At 38.0% G+C, this 16904-nt stretch overlaps 1 protein-coding gene across 1 annotated transcript in view; it reads right to left on the bottom strand.

Annotated features, from left to right (window-relative positions):
• Nucleotides 1-16904, bottom strand: part of LOC139715884 (uncharacterized) — a 129476-nt gene that overhangs the window by 28636 nt on the left and 83936 nt on the right. The window contains 2 exon segments of the mRNA XM_071627434.1: nucleotides 270-578; nucleotides 1565-1873. Coding sequence (XP_071483535.1) covers nucleotides 270-578; nucleotides 1565-1873 — 618 coding nt within the window.

Below are 16904 nucleotides of genomic sequence, written 5' to 3'. Positions count from 1 at the left end.
TAATTTAAATGTCATTGCAATCCATGAAAATTATTACTGCCTTTCCTTTAAATACAGAAGTTCTCTGCAATCTACAGCGCGATCGATGATCCTAAAGGTTTCAGGGACGTTTCTTGTCTTATTTTCCAAAGTCTGGAAATATTAAAGAGACGTTCGAACTCACATTTAGCATACAACTTCGGAGAATTTGGTTATAGGGATTGCGCATACAAAAGCTGAAATTGTCTTCCGGAATCAGGCTAGCATCACCCAAGATTGGTGAATCTTACCTGCAGCACTACACCTAACTCCAGCATCTTCGTGATGTCCGCAGTTGTTGACTCCGATTCCACTGTTGCCACAATCAAAGATGCTCGTTTCTGTTCCACTGCATGACACGTCATCGAGTAAAATGTCACCGGTGCCTTGTCCGAAGGCGGCATTACTCAGTGCTTCTACAGCGCCACCGAAACCAAGACTGCTACAGACAACGCCGGCATCGGTGATATCCCAGGAGTCATCGCACACAGTTCCCCAGGCTCCGTTCGCGTAAACTTCTACCCGTCCTTCATTGTTACTACTACCACCGACGAGGCGAACTTTTTTTTTTTTTTTAAAGGAAGATTAAACACAGATGACATGAAAGAATACATGCGGTTTTGCATCCCACGAACAAGCGAGAATACCCTTTTCTGTCGTCATACTTTATCATAGCTGGGGTTTTTTTTTCAGAATGCTTATTTGAAGGTAATTGTTCTGATGAAGTACTTAGCAGCAATAGTTCCAAAGAAAGTATCTATAAGTATTTATTACCTTGTACAGGTGTAACATAACCCTGTCACATTTATGGACAAATATCAATACATTCGAAAGAGAATTGGTTCCAAATACATAGTTGTGCCCTTGAAAAAGTAAATGCTTGCAAAGTGAATGCCCTTCTAGAATGTAAAACAAAGAGCTCCGTTCGCGTAAACTTCATCTCAAACTTCACTTGGTGTTTCTCCGTCAACAAGTCGAACCGTCTCGGGCGACACTTTTATTAAACCAACTGTTAATTTCAGAATTGTAGGGACAACGTTACTCAATGAATGTAAATCCTTTAAAAAAAAGGTAACGATTTTTTACCCTCCGGCACTAATATTGTAGACAAAAACAATAGAAGTGAATCAGTGAAACCTACAAAACAAGAAAGTTAAGAGAAACCAACGTCTAAACTTATTAACAAGATAAGCTCAGATTGTTTGATGAAAGATGAAATTGTCAGAATAAATTCTGAAATATTGCCATAATCGTACGGATATCATACCTCTACATTATAATTTAAATGTCATTGCAATCCATGAAAATTATTACTGCCTTTCCTTTAAATACAGAAGTTCTCTGCAATCTACAGCGCGATCGATGATCCTAAAGGTTTCAGGGACGTTTCTTGTCTTATTTTCCAAAGTCTGGAAATATTAAAGAGACGTTCGAACTCACATTTAGCATACAACTTCGGAGAATTTGGTTATAGGGATTGCGCATACAAAAGCTGAAATTGTCTTCCGGAATCAGGCTAGCATCACCCAAGATTGGTGAATCTTACCTGCAGCACTACACCTAACTCCAGCATCTTCGTGATGTCCGCAGTTGTTGACTCCGATTCCACTGTTGCCACAATCAAAGATGCTCGTTTCTGTTCCACTGCATGACACGTCATCGAGTAAAATGTCACCGGTGCCTTGTCCGAAGGCGGCATTACTCAGTGCTTCTACAGCGCCACCGAAACCAAGACTGCTACAGACAACGCCGGCATCGGTGATATCCCAGGAGTCATCGCAGACAGTTCCCCAGGCTCCGTTCGCGTAGACTTCTACCCGTCCTTCATTGTTACTACTACCACCGACGAGGCGAACTTTTTTTTTTTTAAAAGGAAGATTAAACACAGATGACATGAAAGAATACATGCGGTTTTGCATCCCACGAACAAGCGAGAATACCCTTTTCTGTCGTCATACTTTATCATAGCTGGGTTTTTTTTTTCAGAATGCTTATTTGAAGGTAATTGTTCTGATGAAGTACTTAGCAGCAATAGTTCCAAAGAAAGTATCTATAAGTATTTAACCTTGAAGATAGACACTCCTTTTACCAACTGAGAAATCAAGGAAAACGTCATCCAGCGTAACGCTTTGGGACAGATATTAGGATATCGAAAAACAATGTGAAGATAAAAACATATAGCTGTCCATTGCGGCAAAAATGAATACTCCATAAAACATAAAACGTAGGAAATTTATTTCAAAGAAAACATGAACCAATTAATTAATAATTGCTGTGTATTATTCAGTTTCACTTCGACATCTCACGAGCAAGGGCACCGGAAAGGGGGGGGGGGACACACTTGGCCCCCCCCCCCCCCAAAAAAAAAAAAAAAGATTTATGAAATGAAAATGCTCCCTGTAACAAATAATTATTCAAGTATTTAAAGACCAAAATGAACAATGAAAACATATAGCTGTCCATTGCGGCAAAAATGAATACTCCATAAAACATAAAACGTAAGAAATTCATTTCAAAGAAAACATGAGCCAATAAATTAATAATTGCTGTGTATTATTCAGTTTCACTTCGACATCTCACGAGCAAGGGCGCCGGAAGGGGGAGGGGGGGGGGGGGGGGGGAGGGGGACACTTGCCCCCCCCCCCCCCTCAAAAAAAAAAAAAAGATTTATGAAATAAAAATGCTCCCTGTAACAAATAATCATTCAAGTATTTAAAGACCAAAATGAACAATGTCACTTTTCTTGTCTAAAAGTTGTCAATTTTATAACTACAAATGCGAAAATTTCGCCCCATACGAACGAAAATCATAACGCTATTAATATACATTATCTATACACTTACTTATGAGTAAATTTAGTGCATAGTGTATAGATGGTAGCCTCGCGTCCTCGAGTGTGCCCCCTGAAACATACCTTTAGTAAACTTTACATTTTCCTTTCCTTCTATACTTTTTAGCAATATAAGAATAGTTTTAATTGCTCGAAGAATGCAATGCGTTTAAGCTTTTAATGAATACATTTCAGACAAATGGCAAAGTAAAAATGGCTCGATCATGATCATAGTTCTTCGCAGTGATTTTTTTTACTATGTTTAGTGCCCTATAGAAATTTGAATTAAAATGTTCTGTAAACGCGACTTTTATACTCTGCTTTTTTTTGGAAAGTCCTTACCGTGATACCCCACTCCCACACCCTCATCCGCTCGGTCGCTTTGCTCCCTCGCCAAGGATCTCACACCGTCACATAATGTACTCGTAGTCCTTCGAACTAATTGTTTTATCAGTTTTGAGTTTCTTCAGTTTGTCTCCCTCTACAAATGAAAATTTATTGAGATCGCAACTGCTGATCTGTAAATTAACAAACATGTCGGAAAAAAAGGAACCAGTGGGACTCGAACCTGTCATCTACTGCTTTCCGGGCAGCGACACTACCACCAGGCTGTCCCTGGTTGCCGGCAGTGACACGATGAACATGGAACAAATACCCAAGCTCCGGGATTCCGACATTGTTATGTTCTTAATGTGCCAGGCCCAAAACCCCTAACGTGCCAGAGGTTTTTACTTAAGGCCAGAATGTATCGAAACTGGACTGACAATGTAATTTAAAACTGCCATATCTTTCAAACTATCGACTGTTTTGAATTGAGTTCTACACAACAAATATCAAGAAATGATTGTTCTTTCGTGCCATGTAGTCAGTTTTCCGTAATATCTATCTGAACTTGAAATATTGCAGAAATGTATAATATCATCAAAAAATTATTGGAATTTTTTGTGTAGTATGAAAAGAAAGAGTCAGTCGTGGTTTTTCTTCAATAGAACGCTCCCTTGACTCTGTGAGAAAGTTTTAGAGCTACATCTCCCGTTTCAAATGATAGCAAAATTGTCTTCTAGAATTGTATGATTCCAAAGATACAAGCGGTTTATTTTGTCTTAGCAATTTCTCTTTCTGCCTCAGTAATTCATTCCCAAATCTGAGTCCTTTAGTCCCAGATCCTGTATTTGAAACTAAAGTAATTGTCCCGGGCCCTGGAAAGTGTCTTTTGTCCACTTGAGAAGGAAGCACCCTCTAATCCTTCTTTTGTCTATGCGGACTACGGGCGGGCGCACTCTATTGAAATCGGCAGGCCTTTGTCAGCGAGGATTTGTGCGCGCGCAATTCCTTGGTAACGGCGGAGATCATCCGAGTACTGATTGAGTACGATACACACTAGCGGTTGCTAGGGGCAGCTTGAAGGATGAACATGACTCCTGATCGAAAGCGAAGATGCTGCCGTGATCTGACCGATAAAAGTGCACACGCCTTCCGGTTTTTATTTGTCTAACGCTGTATCAATCAAGAATGTTGATCCGATCAACCTATTGCCAGCCACTGTCCATCCGATCACAACATTACCAAAATATTATAACAAAGTTAATTCACGGTAGTATACCACTTTTGTGTTTATTGCCAATCCAGAGAAATCAAAGTAAAGTGGGTTTGGCTAGAAAACCAGTTCAATCTCAGCACCACGAGGTCAGTCGCTCGGAGCAGCACACCACGTGCTTGAGAGCCCAGCGCTGGTGTTTGAAGCCATGTGCGTGCAACTGAAAAGCTCACCATTCATTTCATGATTCGGTAAAATAGCGCTACGTTGGGAGGAGCCCTCTCATTCTCGAAACGATCATCTCACTTTGAAATAGTAAAGTTCAATAGCGCTGTACTTGTGAACTATGCGGCCAGAGTTGTGAAGTAATTGAATCTTGCAAACGAATGAATTCAGTCAGATTTGAAATTTCCAAAAGCCCGATCAGAACAGCGAAAATAACAACGAATTGAGACAAGACACTAAAACATGACACAGATAAACAGTGAAAGGAAAGGCAGCTTTGCACATATCATGATGAAGGAGCGAACAATGCAATTACATTCAACAAAATCATTACGGTACAAATAACACTTAAAAGAATCAAAAGCCCCCTGACAGTAGGCCTGATCTGCATAGCAAAATTGGTGACAAGAAGACAAAACTGTAGGTGCCGACAAGTATAAAATCACGTTTTACATTGCTGGTATGCTTTTTCAATGTTTGCTGTCTTTGATTGTCTTTAGTCTCATTCGCCGTGAAACATTTGATTATCTGAATATGACATTATTCAACGGCACATTCCATACTTTCACATGGCGTCAGAAATCTCTATAGCGCCTGCCAATATAGGTTTCATACCGAGCGATTTGTAACCATCAGAATTATTTTGAACGTTCATGGAAATCATAACATCGATCACTCTACTGTTGAAGTTCCTTCATTGGTTTATAATAGCCGATGGATGTTAGTTCCGTACTTGAATTCGTACCTTCATTGCGTTGTGACACAGTTTTCATGAAGCAGCATCATCCGACATTTCTTTTTTTCTTTTTTTGTGTGATCTCCAACACTGTTTTACTCCAAGGACTGAACAGCGGGATCTGAGTTTGAAGTTTTCAAAATCTGCATGCTAACAAATAGTTTGATGTTACTTTGCATCCTCTCTCTCTCTCTCTCTCTCTCCCTCTCTCTCTTATCTAAAGTCCTACGTAATAATAACTTTGATGGATTTGCTTGAGTTTGAACATTTTCCTCTTCACCTGCGACTCGGGGAAAATAACACGTTTCTATAAGAGGTAGGATAAACGATAAGCAAAGCTCAACAAATAACATAAATGCGTAAATATACTTTAATTCTGTGTCTCACTGAGCGATGAATGTTTGGAAACCTATCAAATTATAGGTTTCGAGCTTCCTAAACAGTTGAAATCAAAATCAAACAAGAAAACCCGTTTGCGAATTTGATATCGACTGTCTACGAATTACTGATCGAATTCTGTTCTACTTTATCGAGACTGTGCTGTAGGGATTGGGTCTGCATCATTGCTTGGCGATAAACGATACAGCTTCGATTTTTGTTATCATGAAATGATAAATAATTATTGATCATTTTGCGTGGTTGAGTAAACAATTTCTATAATACACCAATCGACTGTCGATGGTTCTTTTTTGTTTGTTTTGATTTTGTTTTTGTTTTTGGCCAAAAGAAATAAGATAAATATTCTTGACGTTCGCGACGATTCTGGTCGCTAATTCGAGAGTACGTAGTTAGAGACATTTACTGTTCCCATAGCCAAGGTTATTTACACGCTATTTATAGCCGGAAAGCTACAAGAACCAAAACATCCTCCAAAATACGGCAGGACAATTACAAATTTTACGGATACGGAGATACGCTCAATGCGTGAAAACTAGTTTTCTTCAAAATGTATAGAGAAAAGAAGAAGCAACATAATACGAGAGAAGGCATGCCGAAAGAGGTACAGTATGAAGACCAATTGAAGAGAAACCCTCAAAGAAAAAAAATGCAACCGTGGACGCAAGCACAAAAACAAAAACCAGTACATGGAAAACAACATAGTTTGACTGATTTTCACGTGCACATCGTCACATACATATAGAAAATCAGGCTCTATAATGTACTTTCATATCGGTGGAGTAAAACCAATACAGCCAGTTTGCGCTAAAATTACAGTTCCAGTCACTTTCGTAAGTTTGAGAAAAAAAAATCGGTTTTGGGTCAAAACCAGTGTTGATTAGTATTTGTACTATTTGCATGTCGTCGCTCAAAACAACAGCTCTATTCGCTCTTTGCGAACGCTGCCTACAATTTTTAAACTGAACTAAGCAAAATAATGTTCATCTTTTGCGATCTATATTTTGTCTGAAATTCCGAAACACTAGATTTCTACTTTGAATTTCATTTCGCTTCGAACTAGGAGAAGGTAATCACGCCAAAACAAACTACGAACTACGTGTGGTACCAAGCGGCATAGTTTACAGGTCTACTTTCCGTTCACTGCACACGTGCATAAGACAAGAACAAAAGCGTCTTCTTCTTTTGTATGCTAGCGTGGGGACGATTAGTGAAGTTCACCAAAATAAAAGGATGAAAGACTTGACCGACGAACGCAAGCTTACCGTCTTTGAGGGACAAAATCAAAGCAGCTTCCCGCCGGACAGCATCCAAGCGGAACAATACAACTGGAACCGCATAGGCAATACACGCAGATTAAATAGCATACACACGCGTGGTTTACCAATGAGACTTTTGATCTATACACATCTCGCAGAGGGTGCGCTCGCTACGGATTTTCCCGACGCGAAAAAAATACATCTAGCCGAAAAATCACGTATTTACTCAAAATTTTCCAATGGAAGCATACTCATATTTTTGGTGAAAACGATGGCTATGCTAGTCAGCTACCAGTACATATCATTGTCAGTTTCTTGGTGTAACACATTATGGTACCATAAGAACTTAAATAATCAATGTTTTTCGCGCTCTTCTTTGTCGCCGATCGGCGACCATGGCACGTCAGCACTAAGGTCGCCGTTCGGCGACCATGGCACGTTAAGAGTTGTAGTCCAAGGCGGACAAGGCATAGGAAAAATGAAAGAAAGATAATTATTCAGAGGGGTGAAGGCTCAGGTTTGAGTTTCTTCAGTTTGTCTCCCTCTACAAATGAAAATTTGTTAAGATTGCAACTGCTGATCTGTAAATTAACAAACATGTCGGGGAAAAAAAAAGATGACAGGTTCGAGTAAACATGTCGGGGGAAAAAAAAGAAGACAGGTTCGAGTCCCATTGGTTCCTTTTTTCCGACATGTTTGTTAATTTACAGATCAGTAGTTGCGATCTTAACAAATTTTCATTTGCAGAGGGAGACAAACTGAAGAAACTCAAACCTGAGCCTTCACCCCTCTGAATAATATCTTTCTTTCATATTTGTTTTTTGTCATGATTAATTCTCTAGAATTTTGCTTTTAAATGCTCTATAAACGCGACTTTTGTACTCTGTTTTTACAAAAAGTCCCTACCGTGGGAGGGGGGGGGGTATCCCCCCTCCCTCCAACACCCTCCCCCCACTCGGTCGCTTCTCTCCTTTGCGGAGGATCTCACCCGTCACATAATATACCCCCCGTATGTTATAATCGTAAAGGCAAAGTATAATCGTAGTCCTTCGCACTATTTTTTTTCACTATGTTTAATTAGTAGAAATTTGCTTCTAAATGCTCTATAAACGCGACTTTTGTACTCTTTTTTCACAAAAAGTCCCTACCGTAGGGGGGGGGGGAGGTATCATGGACCTTCCTTTCTGAATATTTTTCCACCCTATCACTGAAATTGTGACACGTTTGTTTGTTTGTTTGTTTGTTTCTTTCTTTCTTTCTTTCTTTCTTTCTTTCTTTCTTTCTTTCTGTCCTTCTTTCTTTCTTTCTTTCTTTCTTTCTTTCTTTCTTTCCTTCCTTCTTTCTTTCTTTTTTAAGGGGGTTTTGAGTGAACCACATGAGATTCATGCATCCTATCAGGGTATCCCTTTATTGGTTCCTGACCAGATTTGGGGGTTTTACGATGATTTCTGTCGCAAGGAGGCGCTGCTAGCACAAAAGCAAGCGCACGAACCCCCCCCCCCCCCAGTTTTACAATTGTTCTGCATTTAGTAACCTTTCTTCTACAATTTGATCAAGTTTCATGAAATGACACGGCGACAACATGACATCCATGAACCCCACATAATCACGGCACCCACGACGGGTTTGTAACCACATATTTGGATCTATACAAGACGATTTCTATCACATGGGGGTGCTGCCAGCATAAAAACTAGCACAAGAACCCCCACTTTTTATTGTTTTTCTGGAATTAATACGCCTTCTTCTACAACTTGGTGAAGTTCCGTGAAAATGACATGGGTTTGAATGTACATCATGAGATTCATGAACCCACTCTGTCAGGGCATCCCTGCCCAGGTTCGTGACCAGATTTTGGGGTGTTACGATGATTTATGTCACATGGGGTGCTGCCAGCACAAAAACTAGCAGACGAACCCCCACTTTTGATTGTTTTTGTGGAATTAGTAAGCCTCTTTCTATAATTTGGTCAAGTTTTGTGAAAATTGACATGGGTATTGAATGTACAGCGTGAGATTTATGAACCCACCCTGTCAGGGCATATCTGCATAGATTCCTGACCAGATTTTGGGGTCTTATGATGATATATGTCACATGGGGGCGCTGCTAGCACAAAAACGATCACATGAACCCCCCCCCCTTTTTTTTTACTATTTTTCTGGAATTAGTAAGCCTTCTACTACAATTTGTCAAGTTTCGTGAAAATGACATTGGTTTTGAATGTACAGCATGAGTTTTATCTTGTTATGAACCTTGTCCTTTAACTCACCCCTATCACAAAATGTTCCTGACAAGGATTTGAGAGATTTCGGTGTTTTCTGCCCCGTGAGGGCGCTGCTTGCTCAAGAGTGGATGTGTAAACCCTAACTTTAAAACATATTCGTCGTTTTGGGTACCTCTTTCTGCAATTCTTGCAAATTTATAGAAAATAACGTGGATTTTGAAAGAATTAGGGGGATTAAGTTTGTCATCACAGATTTTGTTGCAAATCATGGTCTTGATCCTGTAACGCTATCATTTTGGTACTGGACGGCAGATTGTCATTTTCTTCAAAGTCCCGTAGAAGAAAAACAAACACATGAACCTGTGGTTTCGTTTACATATTTGGGCTAAGGATGGGTCAAAGTTACGGTATGGAAAGTTTGAAGAAAATGACATGGACTTCACTTTATCTGAGGAACATCCTTAAGGAGTTATATAAAACAAAATTATAATAAATATTTTTCATTGATACAATGGACAGAATATTTCATTCGGTGATAGATGAAATTTTGGATCCATTCAACTCGGCTGCGCCTTGTTAAATGGATCATTTTATCTTTCACCTCATGAAATATTCTGTCTATTGCACTCATACACATTCATTATTTGAATACTATTTGCCGCGCACACTAGACAAGCGCATATTTTTGTCACTCATTTTTGTGAACAGCTAAACTTCAACAAATCAGTTTCGCCTACGTACCTGTGTACATATACTTGACGGCTGACTGTACTCACATGACCAAAGTGCGTTTTGTTCGGCCGCTAGACCGTGTACGTACGCTCCTCTGAAATGGAAAATTAATTTTACACCTTGTCCACCGGGTTGACCAACAATTTGAACAACGGATGAGAAAATCTCGCCCGTTTCTTTTACGGTGGAAATATCCGGCAAAGTGTGACAGAGACTTAAAGTATGTCTTTAAAACGTTAATGATAAAATATTGTGCGTTTCTTGTGTACGGTCACAGTTCGTTTTTCCGAAGGCTTGTTAATCTGAAAATGAAAAGCGGTAACCCCACTCCCGAACTTTCTTTAAGGTTTACACAATAGATAGTTAACAATGACCAATGTTTTGGGGTTTTTCTTATAGAAAACAAAATCCCAAAGTAAGGAAAAAAGTTATTAAGTCTCTTCCTATTATTTTCATTCTAAAACCCTTACAACAATTTTACTTAGACACAGCCGTTATTATTATGCATCAAAGTCAACGTGAACGTTTACTTCTTCGTTTCTTCATCATGCATCAGTATTTTCATTTAAATTTTATTGCATTTTTTGTCAGTCAGCCTTAAAGGTCCTGTTTATCTCTGGGAGCAGCGATTTCAAAAATGTTCACATTTGATGCATATGTGTAGGTCTGCTGTATCACAAAACATCCTTCTATATATGATTATATGATTATATGATTGTATATATTTTGCAATAAAGCCTAGAATATAAGGAATTATAGGTTTTCCCGGCCAATTTCTCACTTTTGTCAGCCCCTTTGATAAAAGGTTCATTCAATTAAGCGAATATCCTCTTCACTGCACATTCTGTCATTCAAAATTGCAAGTTGTTCTTTCAATTTAGCATTTCGATCAATGAAATTTGAACATGTGCCTTTCGAATTCGTAAAACGGGCATTTAAATTGGCACGTGCTCTTCAGTCATTCAAATTCGCCAGCACTGACCGAAAAGGGTATTTCAGTTATTCAATTTCGCGTTTGGGCAGTCAAATTCCAAATATTTTTTATTCAAATTATAATTTTTTATTTTTTCATTTATTTATCATTCATGTTATTTCTTTTTTGAAAAGGTGAGAACATTCAAACGCGTATTTCTAAGTGACTTTTTGTTTCATCCATGCATTGTTAAGCAGTAAAAGTATCATATTTTTGACCCCATATAACTCTTGTTTGTTGTTCTGTAACGCCCCTTTTCTTCCATGCATGTCATTTTAGGCCTATACATGTACCAATACTACAGATTAACTTCATCCTCTCACCGTCATGACAGCACAAGTTAGATACAGATGTATTTCTCAAGAAGACAGAAAAAGAATTATAGGAACATTTCATGATCATAACCTTGACTTCCTAGAACTGGCCGACACACTCGAAATAAGGCACTCAACGGCCAGTTGTGGCCACATGCCACATCTTCGGACTTGGAGACTCAATAAGCACATTGAAGGGAAAAAAACTGTTGTCAAAATCTCTAAAATAAATACTGAAATATGAAATGTAATGACGCTCGCAAAACAAAAATGTTGAAAACAAAATGTTGAAAAAAAAAACAAACCAAAGCATAAACAGTCTGCTAAATTGACTGCAAAAGATTTAAATTGGATGCCCAAAAATGAATTCGAATGAACGAGTGCAGCATGTCTGTGATCACGTGACTATGTCATTCTAAATCGAATGAATGTATAACGAAATGGTGATTGTTTTACGAATTTCATTTGCAAAAATTAGGATGGGACTTAAGGTAATTTGAATGCTCGAAAATGAATTTGAATGAAAAGATCATGAAATTGAAATACCGAACATGTCATCTACGATAAATTCTGTTAAATTGAATCCAGCAATTAGGAGTTGGACTGACACAAGTGCGAAATTTGCCGGGAAAACCTATATTACCTTTTAGCAAAATTATGAGGTAGTTTTGCGGGGCAATTGTAGTTGGTATTTTGGTCGGTTGTCGAGGTCAGCGGGCGATATTAGTGCGTATCACCCTTCATCCGGGTCTTGCCATTCACTTTGCATGTAAACATTCCGGTCAATTACAAAGAGGAGACATTCACACATTCGGGACACACGCACCGCAGAAGAACGCCAATAAATCAACTCATACAAGGTCGACCTCTTCCAGCAGCACTAGGCGTCGAGTCCATTTGTGCTCTATAACTGCACAGTGACAATCAGTTATTACAACTCTCCAAATTGAAACAGAAGCAAAAACAAAGTGTAAATAGTTCAGAGGTTTAAAGTTCGCCTGTTATAACTACATAATATGTATCTTGGAAGTTGGAGTAATGATGTAGGGCGTACATTGATGAACGATTTTGCAAATATTCGACATGTTGGTGATGATCTACAGGTAAGTCAAATATGGCTTGATCTATATCATAGTGTATAGCCGTATTCACATATTTTCCTAATTTGCCTATAGGGGATAGGTAATAATTTTGATATTGACTTGCCTTGAGGGAGATACCAGAAAATATTACCCGCACTGAAAGAATATTCTCTGGTATTTCCCTCAAGGCCAGTCAATATCATATGAATATCAGTATTTTTCTCGATAAACCATAGCTGTAGATGGTTTAGTCTGGAAACATTTTTATTAAACCTATTGTTCACATTCTGTGTATTGTGCAAATGGTAAATTATGCCTTTGATAGCCAGAGTCGTAACACGAAGTCAACGTCCTCAAAACAAAACAAAACAAAAAAATGCGCTGCAAGGCTGGCTCTCCTTTTCTTCATAATTTTGGCTTTCAGTGGAAACCACATCCAATAAAAACTACCCAGCTTTTAAGATTATCACTGCACTGCGAGAAAAAACAAGATGTAGCAAGGTAAAAGACATCACTTAGACTTCCAAATACTGTCGACAAGATATTCGGACAATATTGCGAGAAATGAACTTATGATTAGACTTTGATCACTAATTTTTGCTTTTAATAGTCGCTACACCAACACCTCCCTGGATCCCTTACTTTTCGATCTATCTTTGAGGTTTCTGGAAAAAAGACACTTAGAAAGTGGTCGAATTAAATGACTCAAGAATTATAATGCTGACAAGGCATAGATATTCAAATACATTTTCGGGTTTGTTACGTGTCTTTGCCTCACAAAAGCAAAAAAAAAAAAAAAATGATAATAATAACTTCGCTAACAAGTCAACGAAGAGATTCTCACCTTTAACACAGTAAAAGAAATCACTGCTCTTGTATTTCCCCAACCCACAGAAAAAGGAAATGGAAAAAGAAATTAATGATATTCAAAAAATCATACAAGCTACACATAATTATGTCAAGTCCACGGACACACCCTCAGCAAAGCCTTTTTCAAAGAGAAATTCAAGAGAAGCAAGTAGAGACGGATCAAGCCAGCAGCGATAGGCCAGCTGCCAGTGAAAGGTTCACGTGAAACCAGTCCGGATTACCAAACTTAAGAATCTGAATTCCCGAAATAAGCCAGTTCCCGTTAGCTCATGTGTACATTGGAACAAATGACATTTTTTTTTCTCTCTCTCTCAATTGGTTAGGCACTTCACTCATTTTCAAAGCAGGATAATGCATAAGCATGCTCACATTTTATGGAATTCAAGTTCAAACAAAGAATTAACTTGCGCAGAGCAGTTTGAAAAGAGGAGTCTGTGAATGAACACTTCGGCAGGCATTCATTTCATTGTTTCTTGTTGAATGCACAAACACAGTCTTTCTAGCAACATTGCTAAATAGCAGGCTTGCTGTCAGGTGGATGTGCTATTAAACACCATTTACAAGGGTTACATGGATAATCATTACATGAAGGATGCTTTTCTCAGTGAATTCAAAGACAAATATGCCTGATTGTACAAATAATGAGCTTTTTCTGCCCATGCCCAAAGTGGAACCGCAAACGGGCTTATTAGCTGCCAGCGTTTGGTGGCAACAATAATAATAATGATGATAAAAAAGAAATCTGCAGATCTCTGTTCGAAAACTCATATGCATATAAATTTTCATTTTTTTTTTCATTTTCACACATGCATTTTCACATGCATGTTTTTTATTTTCATTTCCAATCAAACACAGGTAATACACTTTGACATGATTACATATATTGGAACATAATAATACATATTGGTTCTTAAAAAAACTTCATGGAAGTGAAAATTGAGGGGCTGCTAAAAAACGAACTTGTAGATTGCAGTCCCCTCACTTACGTTACATTACTACAATACATTAATTATGATTATGACTTTATAACACAATACAACGATACATGTACCGTACAAGCTTATCATGGAAAGTATACAGTTTTCATTCAATTGAATCGGATGGTTACATGAAGTATACGCTTTCACATGTATACACATACACATACGCATACACACACATACACATACACATAGACATATACATACACACAAGCACACACACATACACACACACATACGCACACACACGCACGTACACACACATGTATGCATCCACATACATTGTGCACGCACAGAAGAGAGTAGGGAAAGAGGGAGAGGGAGGGGGAGAGGGGGGAGTAGAGAGAGCGAAGGACAGGTCAGCATTCTCGATGCAGGGTGAAGAAAAAAAAATTCCAAACAGTCAAACTAATCATGGGGTACATATGAGCTAATAAAATATTTCTTTAAATTACTAGAGAATGATTTCAAACTAATGGAATCTTTTATATTTTTCTCAAGGGAATTCCAAAATTTTGGGCCACTGTAGATAAACGTGGATTTTGTAAATAGAGTTCGGGTAAGGGGCAAATGATACTCATCTGTTTGACGAGTGGGGTATTTATGAATATTTTTATTCTTATTAAACATATTTTCAAAAACTAAAGGAAGTGAATTATTATACAAACTGTACATAAATTGACCAAGGTAATCATTTTACAAATCCCTTACTTTCAAAACCTTATTCTCCACAAATAATCCGTCAGTATGGGAATATTTGGAGGTATAATACTCGAAGTGCTTTTTTTTGTAACAAAAATAATCTATCCAAATAAGTTGAATGTGTGTTTCCTCATACTATAATTCCATACTTTAAATAAGGTAAAATTAACGTTGAATATAACATTAGCAACTTTTTAACAGAAAAACAAAACTTTACTTTATTAATTTATTACACCTATGTTACTGGAAATAGTGCGGCATATACAATCTATAATATGCTGTTTCCAAGAAAGGTTACTGTCTACAGTTACACCAAGAAATCTAACAGAGTAGACCTGTTTTATCACTTCATTTTCAAAAATTATATCATGTGGCAATTTATCAAGGGTATTACTAAACAACATCACATTTGTTTTCTGCAAATTAAGCGATAATCTATTTGCTCTTAGCCATTGCATCATCTTGTTCAATTCTATATTCATGACATCAACTAATGTATGAAGGATTTGAATGAGAGAAAAAAAAAAGATTAGAATCATCTGCAAATAATATAAAAGAAAGAACATTTGAAGATTTTGGAAAATCATTGATGTAGATAATAAAAAAGTAACGGCCCTAGTATACTTCCTTGTGGAACTCCACAATCAACTGAGCGCAAAGCAGATTTTTCATTGTTTATACAAACAAATTGTTTTCTGTCTTTAATACCGGCCGGCCGATTAGCGACTTTTGGTACCATTGATTGGTCTCAGTGACTAACCTGATTATTCAGGAGTGGTGCAAGTATATTGAATAGTAATCTCACTCGCAGATTTCAAAAGGTGCTATAGCGCTGACGCGCTCGACAGTGGTTCATTTCATTCGCTAAACCAGCGTGAGTGCCGTTATAAATTCTTAATGTTTTGCGTGCAAAAAAAGAGAGGACTCCAATAATGTTTGTGGCAACAATGTGAAGGAATTAACAACCGAAAGACTTTTTACACTCTCAATAACACTGAACGAGGGCTTTCTATAGCTCAGTCGGTAGAGCACCGGGCTAGCATTCGGAGGTCTCGGGTTTGAATCCCTATCGAATCTCATTTTCTTTGCTCAATTTTCCACTAAAATATAATATTAATTTTTTGGTCAGTTTTTTCGGGTTGCGTTTGTTATATAGTCAAAAAGCTGCATCACTTCGGTGATTTCTCGCCTTTATCCTCAAGTTGAATTATCCTTCGGGTTTTTGTCAGGTTTAAGTGTGTATGTGTGTGTCACACACAAACACACTGCTATAGCTTCTGACCATTCGAATTCAGGGTTTCTGGGACGAACACTGAATTAGGGCTTTCTATAGCTCAGTCGGTAAAGCACCGGGCTAGCATCCGGAGGTCTCGTGCTCGAATCCCGATGGAATCCCATTTTCTTTGCTCAGTTTCCCACTGATAAATGCTATACATTTCTGGTCAGTTTTTCTGCTTCAGTTTGTTACTTCTCGATTACATTACATTACCACCTATCATTATAATATCAACAAAATCAAAGCTATACCGTTAATCACTTTTAAAGCGTCTGCTGCCGTTTTTATGCCCATTTTCGCATACTTCATTGGTACGAAACAGACAAATTAAATTGAGACAGGAAGAATGGGTCTACTAAAATGATAAAGAACAAATTCTACACTTACTGTTTCATGCTTTTCATGCTTGCATACTGTGGATGATTTTTGTTTTAAGTTACAAAAAACGCCTGAAATTTGACATGGGAACTGGCAAGCATAATATCAGATCTTCCGAAATCAATCTATGTAACAGTAAAGTTTGTGATGTAGTGATGTTTTGTGACTCATGGCTATTATGATATCTTAAAAAGTATAATAATATCAACCGCACGTCTATCGACCCATTGTATCATAGTACCTCTTTTTTTTTTCTTGACCAACTTGACCATTATTATCGTACATTCCATATTCCGACATTGTACTGGTAACTTCAACAAGTGACATTGATAGAATATTATTTCCACCAAAGAAATCTACACGTGTTAATGC

Source organism: Diadema antillarum, unplaced genomic scaffold (genome assembly GCF_040938485.1).
Source record: "Diadema antillarum isolate AM-2024a unplaced genomic scaffold, OU_Dant_1.0 scf00000057, whole genome shotgun sequence".
Taxonomy (NCBI): Eukaryota; Metazoa; Echinodermata; class Echinoidea; order Diadematoida; family Diadematidae; genus Diadema; species Diadema antillarum.
This window is presented reverse-complemented; position numbering and strand designations above follow the sequence as displayed.